The 11,440-nt window shown below is 38.0% G+C and overlaps 1 protein-coding gene across 1 annotated transcript in view; it reads left to right on the plus strand.

Moving 5' to 3' along the window:
- Nucleotides 1-11,440, plus strand: part of PHIP (pleckstrin homology domain interacting protein) — a 119,850-nt gene that overhangs the window by 60,579 nt on the left and 47,831 nt on the right. The window contains 5 exon segments of the mRNA XM_009333228.1: nucleotides 779-907; nucleotides 6,044-6,269; nucleotides 9,283-9,420; nucleotides 10,504-10,687; nucleotides 11,387-11,440. The exon segment at nucleotides 11,387-11,440 is cut by the window's right edge and continues 28 nt beyond it. Coding sequence (XP_009331503.1) covers nucleotides 779-907; nucleotides 6,044-6,269; nucleotides 9,283-9,420; nucleotides 10,504-10,687; nucleotides 11,387-11,440 — 731 coding nt within the window.

Raw genomic sequence — 11,440 nt, forward strand, 5'->3', positions numbered from 1 at the left:
TGGTGTCTCTTTAAAGAAAATGCAACAGTGCTTTGCTGGGGAGAATAGAAAGGGGCTTTCTGAAGAGGTGCTGAAGACATGAAAATTCAGAGTGGTGATTGGTCACCTCTGCTTGATTGACAGGTTGCAGGGAAAAACAAAAACCCATTTGTTCTGGCTTAATGGAACTGGAAAACAGAAAATGAGTATCAGGTAAAAATTCCTTTTTTAAAATCTTTGCAGTTCTCCTTTAAAAAGCGGAGTTTTTACACAAATCTACACCTCCCCGACTCCAATAAATTAGGAGTAGGAATTACAGAAACAGGCAGTTGCTAAGTTGTGTAATGTGGGTTGTCTATGTCAGTGCGTTTTCTAGCAGGCAGGTGTTCTGAAACACCGCAGCAGCCAATGCTACTGGGCTAGCTTAGCAAAAAGGCAGAGGATCGAAAGGGTGTAGTGACTAAGCCCTGAACTGGACCCAGCTCTCTGGTTAGGCTCATTAGCAGGACATTCAAGGGGAAGCTTTTATTTTCACTTCCTATACTGTGCCTGCTTTGTGGATAAAGTCTGTCAGTTTCTACTACTATCAATTTGGCATCTTTCATGAGCATTATTACAAAATTCACTGAAAAGTGAATAGCTAAAAAGTAAACTATGTTTTAAAGTAACTTCCATCTAGCAGTATAATGTCTTACAGATTTTTATAATAAATTTCAACATCAGCACCACAGTTTTGAGAATCATAATTGAAAATGACATTTCTGGTAACTTAATTATTTTGTATGTTGATGTATTTCAGATTGAAGGACAAGGACATGGTGCAGTTTTTGACTGCAAGTGCTCTCCTGATGGACAGCATTTTGCATGTACTGATTCTCACGGTCACCTTCTGATTTTTGGCTTTGGTTCCAGTAGCAAATATGACAAGGTACAGTGCAAGATGAAAATCAAAATGTTTGTCTGTGTTGAATGCATTTGTGCAAACTTTCCTTCAGAGCTTCATTTCAAGAGGGTGTATCTTAACACAATTTTGAGCCTTTAATATGGGATGTTTCAGATTCCTGTTGTTGACATTGAGCTTGCTTTCACTGTCTTTTTTTAAACTATGGAAACGTGCTATTAAGCTACTGTTTACATGGGAAGTTCAAAATAATTTAAAAAAAAAAACATTTAAAAAAATTACCCAGTCACTGTCTACTCAAGTAACAAGGTTACAAGTGTCTACTAATGGATCCACATCGATAATGGGAATAAACTGCAGTGGAATTGATAATAGTTAAACATTTTGCTTTTAAATATTTTCCTGGTTCCTAACTAAGACCAAAAAAGGGGGGTGGGGTGGTGTAATAGAACTAATTCCTTCTGTCTGTATTTAAACATTGCATAGCCTGGGAGACAATTATTTACAGTAAACATACTATATGTTCTAGTGATACAATTTTATGTCTGCTAATGAAGTTCTGCTGTCATGGATGCCTTGGTGCTTACACAGCAGTGTTCCACCGTTACTGTGTAATTAAAATATTAGATCTTTATTCTATTGTCATAGTCTACATTGTGTATTCTAAGTGTGGGTGTCTTGCTGCAGACTGTCATGACTGTAAAGATATGTGGTGTTTGGGTTTTTTTTCCTCTGTCAATGAACATGCCCTATGAACCATACAGGTTACCTGGTTTGGAGTGCCCACAAGGTCCTAATTCTTCTTTTACCACCCAGGGAAGAGGTGAAGTGTGTCTCTTCTCCCTCTTTCTAAGACTTAAGGAGACATATCTGCTCCAGGATTTTAATCTCTGCTTCTGGTAGCTGATATTTGAAGGCTGTTGGTGAAGTGCTGGCTTCTGGATCTTGCCTCCTGCTTTGGATCTTTGGACTCAGGCTGGCCTTAAAAGCATTTTGGCAAACAGCAATGCAGAGGGGCCTGAAGAAGAGAGAGCAAAAGGAATTTTAATCTTTGTCTTGTAAGCCACTGCATTTCTTTCTGTAGTCTTCCAGCTCTTATTTGGATGCTAGTTACAGTAGCATTTGCATATTGAGGATTCCCCCCCCCCCTTGTCTCTCAACTATAATTTGAAGTACTTGGTACTTGGCTGCTGTTGCTATCCCTCAGCTATTACTAGCTGTGCATTTCCCCTTCCATTCCAAAGAAAACAAACAAGAGCAGAGACATCACAAGCAAGGAGAAAACCAGGATTATCAGATAATTTTCAAGGTCTTTGTCTTTCAGAGTTCTTACTCTTCCAAACTTTGAAGCCTGTTGTAATAGAAACATTTTTCTCACCATGTCCATGGATTGTTCCAGGTTTATTTTTCTTCCCAATCATTTTGGAAGTGTATAGTCTGCTGCTACTCAGAAATGCTGGAAATGAAATTGAAACTGAGAGCCTTTTTGTCTTTGCTGTGATGGACCAGGAGTTTCCTTTACACTGCCATTTGAGAATTTACCTTGTGAGGGATTAGATCTGTTTGAAGAATGAAAACAATTGCTTTTCACTTCTTGAATTCTACAGACCCTTTATTCTCTTGGGGTTTTTGCTGCAGCCTCTGAGAAAAGATTATGTTTAAAATTTTTCACTTATTGGGTGATCTAAAATGATCCTCTCCAGCTGTTACTGTGCCAATGGTAATCTTGGCATTCTTGACCATAGAAGAAATGGGAGCAAATAGGATTTTGTTACCTCTTTAATCTCAGTCTTCAACTCTCAGAGAACTCAACTTGGAAGTTTCCGATCTCTTTTTTTGTCTGGTTCCGTCTTCTGTTTCATTTTTGTCTGACCTGCTTTATGGAAAAATGTAACTACAGATAGGTATGTGCTGGAGATTAGGTATTCTTTTTTTCTGTTCTCCCACCCTCAGATACTTGGGGTTTTTTCAGACATTTTCTGAGAATATGCTCTGGTAGGACCTGCAGTTTTTTGGCTTTAAAGTAGTTTCTGTCCATCTTGGGGAACGATTTTTACAGATGAAAGGAGTGTGGTAACCTGTCCTGTATTCTTGCATTTGCGAGTTGTGCTCAGGACAACTGATTATAGCTGAGATAGTGTTAGCTCTGCTGAGAGAGCAAGCTCTTGGTTTTCTACATGTATGTTTTTTCATGTTATGTTCAGATAGTATCTGTGTTTCCTAGTTAACTGGAACCACTGTCAAGGCTTTTTTTCCCCCAGTGTGATCTTGGCCATTATGAAAGCGATGGGGTGGTTTTGGTTTTTCTTGGGTTTTGGGGTTTTTTGTTGTTGTTGTTGTTGTTGTTCTGGTTTTTTTTTTTTTTTTTTCCTTCTTTGATGATACATGTTTTTGTGGAGTAATTCCTTAGTGGGGGTGGGGGGAGAATACATTTGCTGCTTGTTTGGGGCTCCTTTGTTATTTGACCCAATTAATGAAACCGTGAGCCAATCTCAGCTGAGATTCCTGAGTGTGTGAAGATCATCAGAGATGAGATGAGCTCACTGTCAACAGGGCATGTGCACTTCAGAAGTTCTTGCTTAGGTGGAAACTTGTCTAGGAATGCTAACTGTCCTAAAGCATAAGGTACCTTTCTTTTGATTTTAAATCTTAGATTGGACTAGATCTCTGAGCTTTCTAAGGCCTTAGTTCCTATAGACTGCCCAAACCACAGTCCTTTGTTGGAAGTTGATAGCTCCTGTGTGGTGAATTGGTGCAGTAGTGGGGGAAAATCTCGTTGCGTTTGTGTAGGTGTGCCCATTTGGAGAAGCTGAGGTTCTGAATGTGTAGTGTAGTTACTGAAGGAGAGTCTATTTGTAGAGCTCAGACATTGTGGAAAGCTTTCCCACTGAAACGCAAGCTGGGTTTGTGAAGTCATATGTACAGAGGACTCATATGTCCTAATGGTGGTGGTGTATCTTCTTTTTGTCATGAATTTGATCTCTAATAGTATATCAAGAAATAGATTTTTGGTACTTTTAACTGGTTGTCTGCTGAACATAGCAATTTAAACTCCCCTAAAACATGTAATTATTTTGATTTTTCTCAGCACTTGGAATAGCGTGAGTAAGATTGTTGTCCCGGGTTCCAGTAGGGACATTCCAGTAGGGACATTCCAGTGTTCTACCCGAGAGTTGATCTGAGCCTGGGTTCTCCATGAAATGCCGTTCTTATCTCGTGGAGTAAAAAATTGTTGTTTACTCTCTCTACCGTACTTGATTGCGGTACAGAATGCACAGAACAGTAATTGCAAAAAAGTCCCTCATGATCTTGCACCAGAGACTATTCTGGTAGAGGTCACTGAATCTAAGGAAGGATTTTTAGATTTTCCTTTGCTTACAAAACCTGGGATGCAGACCACACAGCACATTAAAACTCACAGTCTGTATGATCATGCCATTGGAATCTCTTCTTTCTCGGCGTGGGAAGTACTTAATAGGAAAATTTACACTAGGTGAAAGTACTGGATACTCTACTATTATGATACTAGGGAAAATCGTAAGTCTTCCTAGAGGACCTGTATCTTTTTCATATTGAGTTATTTGAGCTGAAGAAGCAAAGTTGTTAAGCAGGCCTTGATTCTGTCAGTCAGACACATGAAAGTACTTCTCTCTTTCTCATTCAGCCTGTGTTAAGTTAACAGAGAATCTGGCAACAAGACTTCATCCAGTCAGGGCTTCTTACTGTAGTGGGATGTCGCCTTGTCCATACGTACTTTGTAAGGGTAACCTTTTGAATCCCTGACGTAAATTCTTTACTTTTGCATCTTTCCATGCATCTTTCTGATTTTCTTCCTGTTGTTACTTTTCTGAATTTTTGTGGGGTCCAGACCCCATGATTCCTATGATATCTTTAATTTTTTAATCCCTCATGTGGATGCATGTAGGCACTTTCTGATGTTGTAACTGACGGATGTTTGTCGTCATCTTTCCTTTCTGGTCTTCTCACATCCAGGACAGGAGAACTTTGTCACTGAGAGACCAGACCTCTGAGTAGACACTATAACCTTTGCCTTATTGATTTCTACATAACAAGTTACTGGAAACTATGTTATGGATTGGTTGTGATAGAGTATGCTCTTCAGAAATCAGAGTATATTCTACGACAACTCGGGCGTTCCTCTGTCCATGCTCAAATACCTGTCTTTAACACCAGAGACAAGATTTTTTGGAGATCTCTATGCCTTAAGTCAATTGTTTAATAATTTTTATGCTGCACTGGAAATCTAATTGGCGTGAATGATGATTTTATGATTTTATTTTTACTTGTTCAAAGTTAAACTGAGTACATGAGCTGCCAGGGGGTTTGCTTGCCAGTAGGTAGTGTTGGGATGTGTAGTATACGTGTCAGCTTGTCTTGTGTTCTCTTTCTCTTTTCTCCTTGCGGTTTGATATCTTTCTGATTGCACGATATTGAGATGCATGTGCCAGCGAGGGATGGAGTATAAGTCTTTTTACATACTGTTTGGACAAAAGAATTCTTCTGTCTTGAGTGTCTGTGGAAAGTCATCTAGAATAAATTATGAGCAGGTGGACTGAAATGAAGAAGAAAACTTTGCGCCTGAAGAATTCAACTTTAGATCAGCTTTGTTTTACCTACTGGAACTTTTTCACATATCTAGCATTATAATAAGAATATATATGTCTGGCTGCTTGTGTTAAAATATTTGGCAATGACATGATGTGATAAATATTTTCCTATTCCTCTTCTTCCTACACCGTAGCTCATAAGTCTGTGACACAGTTTTCATGATCAGAATATATATTCATGTATTCAGAGTATAGAAGAAAATTTGTAACCTATTTAATAATCCATGCTGTGTTCTGTCAAATGTCTTCAAGTAGTTAAATATTGCCCCATTTCCCTGTTCTTTAAATGCTCCCCACCCTCAAACGTGGATTATTCTCCTTGCACTATGATATAGAAAAGGAGTACTGGCAAAAAAACCAATCATGGAGTCATTAAATTTTCCCCTTTAAACTGAGATAAACAGATCAGCTTATAACCTTGTTTTTGCAAAAGTGACCATGAGTAACATTGTTAAAAATACTTTTGGCAGTTATCTTCTGTATGTTTTTTTAATAGGTTCTTTTAAAAAAAATTACAAAATGACTTTGTTTACAGATAGCAGATCAGATGTTCTTTCATAGTGATTATCGGCCCCTTATCCGTGATGCCAACAACTTTGTCCTGGATGAACAGACACAGCAGGCTCCACACCTTATGCCTCCCCCATTTTTGGTTGATGTGGATGGCAACCCTCATCCTGCAAGGTATCAAAGGCTAGTTCCTGGTCGTGAGAACTGCAGGGAGGAACAGCTTATTCCTCAGATGGGAGTGACATCTTCAGGTATGGAAAATTTCACTTCAGTACACGGTAGCCTATCTAGTTACCTCCAGGTGTTCTACACTTCCCCTTTCACTTCGTCCTTTTTCTTCATTTCTGGGCATAGTAGTTCACGTAGCGTGGAAGAATTGCAATGTCCTTGGCACTGATTGCTTGTGACGGTTTCACTTACAGTATTGTCACTGATCAAGTCAGTACTAGTTGATGCTACAATGCCAGTTAGCTTGGAGCTCATTTCATTATTGGAACAGTGTATGATGCTGAGTGAGCTTTCAGTTGATCTCTTTGGGGTAAGATTTCCTACTCCAGAAAACCTAGAAAATAGACTGATTTTCCACAGATCAGTTGGAATAGGTAGCACCTACAAGAAGAGAAAAATGAGAGGACACCTGAAACATGCAAAAATCCTCCTCTTTAGTTGAAGTCAGTCCTTTAACTTAAGCTTTGATGGTTTGGTTAGAGAACTCTGAAGACTTGATGAGGATACAAAGTCTAGGAAGTTCATCAAAAATTGTACTCTCCATGCATACAATGTCGGAGGAACATGCATATTTTGGGCCAATGGCTGGCTGTTGGAAACTGCCTAAATGTCGTCCACATGGGTGGGGATGTGAAAACGATGCCTACTTGTTACGTGTCACTAGTTCGATATTAGTATGAATGAGCAAACAGTGACTGGTGAAAGTAGCTGTAAATGTTTTCAAGGTAAGCATTGTTAAGTATTTGGATATTCTTGAAAATACGGGAAAACCGACTGTGCCTGTAAACAGTGGCACCATACTTACGCCTGTGGTGCGTCAGACATTCCAGGAGGGTTAACTGTCAGTGTTGTTACCAAAAGATCTCTTTATCCTCATTTGTAGACCTGAGGATTACAAGCCACTGAATACTTAAATAATAATTTTTAAGGAGCATTTCCAGATTACCTCCAAAATTACAGGAAGAAATGCTACCTGAGAAGCAATTGTAAGAAGCAAAAAATCCTTTCTGGTGAATATATGCTGTGTTTTATCTTTTAACTTGTTAGCTAGTGGCTTTGAAGCTAAATTAGATTTCCAAGGAAGGATGCGATTTTACTTCGTTGTTACAGTTACAGTATGGATCCATGACATTCTGAAATTCTCCAAATTTGAAAATGTCCTGGGCACATTCTCCAATATAGTATCTTGAAACAAGTCAGACTCTGCACACAGACCCAACAATATTAAATTTAATGGTGTGGCTGCATGACACATGAATGCCTATAGGAAGATGATGTCCATAACATTTTGTTTAATAGCAGGAAGCCATCAACCAGGCTGACAGAGAGCCAGAGAGATTTTGGAGAGACAGAAGGCATTTTTCTACCTCTTTACAGTTTAGCAACAATATATGCAGTCTTGTGCAGAACTAAACTGTGTTCATGTACTTTATATGTTCCCTTCCACTAAGGAAGTTCGGTTTCTTTCTGAAACTTTATTGTGGGATTTGATGGATCTCCCTCAGAGCACTGACAATTTATTTCTTGTCAAGTTTTCTGTAGGGGCTTATAAGAGTAGGGGGAATTCAGATAGCCATGCTTGATTTACTGCTTAGATGTACGTGAAGCTCCTTTAAACCAGATGTTTTGGAAAAAATCAAATATATACCAGTGTCTTTATTATTTCATTTTTTTTAAAAACATTGCTGTTACTTGTGATGGCAAAATCTCACAAGCTAGATACATTAAAAACGTTTGTTTTGTTTAGGTAGCAGTTTCCTTATTTAAGATCATTCTTGGGTTATTAGTAGTATTTCCCATTGTTTTCAGTAGACAGTATGTCTGCTCATGAGATCACCAAATAAATCTGTCTCACTACATGAGTCAGAAAACATCTAGCTGTGGTTATAGCAGAGCTCATTCCATGATTCGAAGCTTCTGCTTGCTGCTTTAGGGAAGTTGATTTCAACTACAATAACCTTGAAACCCTGAGAGCACTATCTTAAATATTTATGTTCTTTCTGCATACCATCATCTATTAAGAGATGGCTGCTTCTGTTTAGCCACATAATCAAAGCTCTTCATTTCATAGCACAAGTACTGTAATATCTTGTATTTGATCTTGCAAAGTGCAGTTTATACTGTGATATCTCTTTGGAATCATGCTGGAAAAATAATTTCTGTAGCTTGTTTCTCTGAACGTTGTCATCCCTCATTACAAAGTTTTGCAAGTTCTGCTTCTCTTGACTAGAGCTTCCCACCACTCCACTCCACCATCTAACTATTCCATGTGGAGGTATCTGACTTCCTTTTCAGATCAGTACTGTTATCCTTGCCTTTTTCTCCATACCTCCAATTTTTTTGTGTCCATTGTATGAAAAGAGGTTTTGTGTTGTTTATGCTTACATGCTGTATTTTTTGCGTGCTGCACAGAAACAGTATTATCACCTTGTAATCGCTTCTGTGAGAACTATTTCCTGTCTTTTATTCAAGAGACCTGCCCAAAAGGAGGTTTCCTGGCTGTTCTACGTACCAAAGAAAGTTAGCATTACTTAACCTGTGTCATCATTATGCCTATGTGGAGCTCAATCAAGCATTTTTACTGCTTGCTGTTCTCCAGTATAGATAATTCTTTTCTAATTCAATTAGACCTTCTTGGTGTGGTTCTTTCATTGAAGTTCATACTGAAGTGTTTTGTGATGCATTTGGGGCAGGCTAAGCATGCATTTGAAAATTTATATTGACTAAGCTGAAAAACAACAGTTGTATTAAGCTTCTGTGACTTGCTGGCACTTGATCAAATTTAAACTTTTATTAAGAGTGGCATGTGATCATCTTGACCCTGCTCCAGAAAATATAATGTTCTCAATATTAAGAAAAAAGTTGTCCTGTTTTAAAAAATGGCTGTTACACAAATATGTATTAGCCCATACTTACACATGTGATTATATAGTGTACTTGTAAGTTTCAAAGCTAAAATTTAGATGAGTTGTTTGTAACATTTGGTTCTTCGAATCAACATTTGCGTGTTGTTCTCTTGTATATTTTGCTTCACAGGATTGAATCAAGTTCTTAGTCAACAAGCAAATCAAGAAGTTAGTCCATTGGATAGCATGATTCAAAGACTTCAGCAAGAGCAGGACCAGAGACGTTCTGGGGAGGCAGGAACCAGTAGTACCAGCCGGATAAGCAGAGGTAGATTACTGGGGGATGGGTGTTGTAGCTTCTTTATTGAAACAGTTGGGAGTCGGAAAACGTAAATCACATTATTGTGCATGATTTGTGCATTTTGTTGAACTACTAGAAAGGAGGTATGGAGCCATAGAAAACAATACAGCTTTGCCATCTTTCTCTACCTTTCTGCAAAATCTTAGGAACATTACAAAATTATCTTTGTTAAAGTTACTGTCTGCTCAGTCAGGGAACTTGCAGCAACTGCGTTCCCTTAGAACTAACTACCCTACTGTTGAATCTGGAATTGGCAATCTACTTGATTGAAATTTGAATTGTCTCAAATAAGGAAATAGGAGGGAGAAAAGAGGGAAGGAGCTGCTTGTTTCTCGGTACAGCTGTTCCATATTTTAGTGTCTTGCACTAGATTACACGGTAGTTTTCAACACTTAAAAAATCATGGTTGGCAGTCCACCTGAGTAAGCAAGAATAGCTTGTGTGTGGAAGGATGTGGGAAAACGTTGAAATTTTGCTACAGTGTAGGTGTTTGAAGGATCTTGCGTGTGTGTGGGTTTGTGGAGTGTTTTGTGGTTTTTTTGGTGGTGGTGTTTTTTTTTTCTTTTGACTCTTTCAATTTCTTGTCTGTAAATTTTACAGCTTGGATTCCTAATAATTTCCAGTATTGTAGCTTCATTTTTTTGAGGGTGGAAGGCTGTTTAAGGAATACATTGATTCAGTGAGATAGCTCACTGTTTTATAATACGGATGTAGAGTACAGTAGCAATAGTCAGCTTCGCATAGACGTTTTCAAAAGCATTTTTAAAGAAAAGCAAACCAATGAAACATTTGCTTCACTTCAGATTGTTGATATATCTGCTCCTTTTCAGTGTGAATTTTTAAGCAGAGTACTGCAGCCCAGTAGCTGTTTAAGTGTGTGTGTTGTGGTGACTATAGAAATTGCTGAAATAGTTATATTCAGTTAATATTTCATTTCTTTTGAAGTAATTAAGTGAAATCTGTGTTTTTCCTTTCATTTTGAGTTTTTCTTTTTAAATGCTTCCCTTAGAATTTCAGATCAGGTACAACTATCACTTTTTGACTTTTTAGGATCTGTAAGTTCTACCTCAGAAGTACATTCACCACCAAATATAGGATTAAGACGTAGTGGACAAATAGAAGGTGTGCGTCAGATGCATAGCAATGCACCAAGAAGTGAAATAGCCACTGAGCGGGACCTTGTGGCTTGGAGTCGAAGGGTTGTAGTGCCTGAATTGTCTTCTGGTGTGGCCAGGTAAACACAGGCCAAGTTTGCAGTGAATTTTATTTTGGTGAACTTAATTAAATTGAACAGTTTTGGAATTGACATTGTCATAGAACTATTTTGTGGTATTTTTCTATTCTGTGGTCTCCTATTTCTTACAAAAATCAGTTTGAAATCAGTTGTTTGCAAATCACTTGAAAAATCTTGGAATTATAGAAGTATTGTGAAGAAAAATTGACCATTTAACAAATGACGGGGTAATTTAACTTGTATATGCAATGGGACCTAGCTGCCTCAATGTTTTCTGACTTGTAGCATAAGATTACAGTATGTTATAACTCCATTTGTTCCTGCAATTATACAGCATTTTATGGCTGGGACACTGACCTAATCCATTAGGTGCCTGAGGTTAATTATGATTTCCAAACTGGAAATTTATTTCATTCAGTAATTAACTCTTGTGATGAATACTTATATCAGTAAGTCAAAAAAACCTACTAGCCACAAACATGAACTGCTCTAGCTTTTTGAAGTAAGATTGAAATCTTACTTTGTTCAGAAAGGGTAATTTTGAAGCCACATTCTGACTGTAAAGAGAAGAACTACTGTTCAAAGAATGTTACAAGTGTTGAACACTTGTATTCAACTATTTATTCCTTGATTTGGAATAGATCGTCTCAGTTGTAGTATTTTGCTTTAAAGTTAACATCTCAATTTTCTTTTTTTCAGTAGGCAGGAAGAATGGAGAACAGCAAAGGGAGAAGAAGAAGTAAGGGTGTATCG

This window comes from Pygoscelis adeliae, unplaced genomic scaffold (genome assembly GCF_000699105.1).
Source record: "Pygoscelis adeliae isolate BGI_AS28 unplaced genomic scaffold, ASM69910v1 Scaffold57, whole genome shotgun sequence".
Taxonomy (NCBI): Eukaryota; Metazoa; Chordata; class Aves; order Sphenisciformes; family Spheniscidae; genus Pygoscelis; species Pygoscelis adeliae.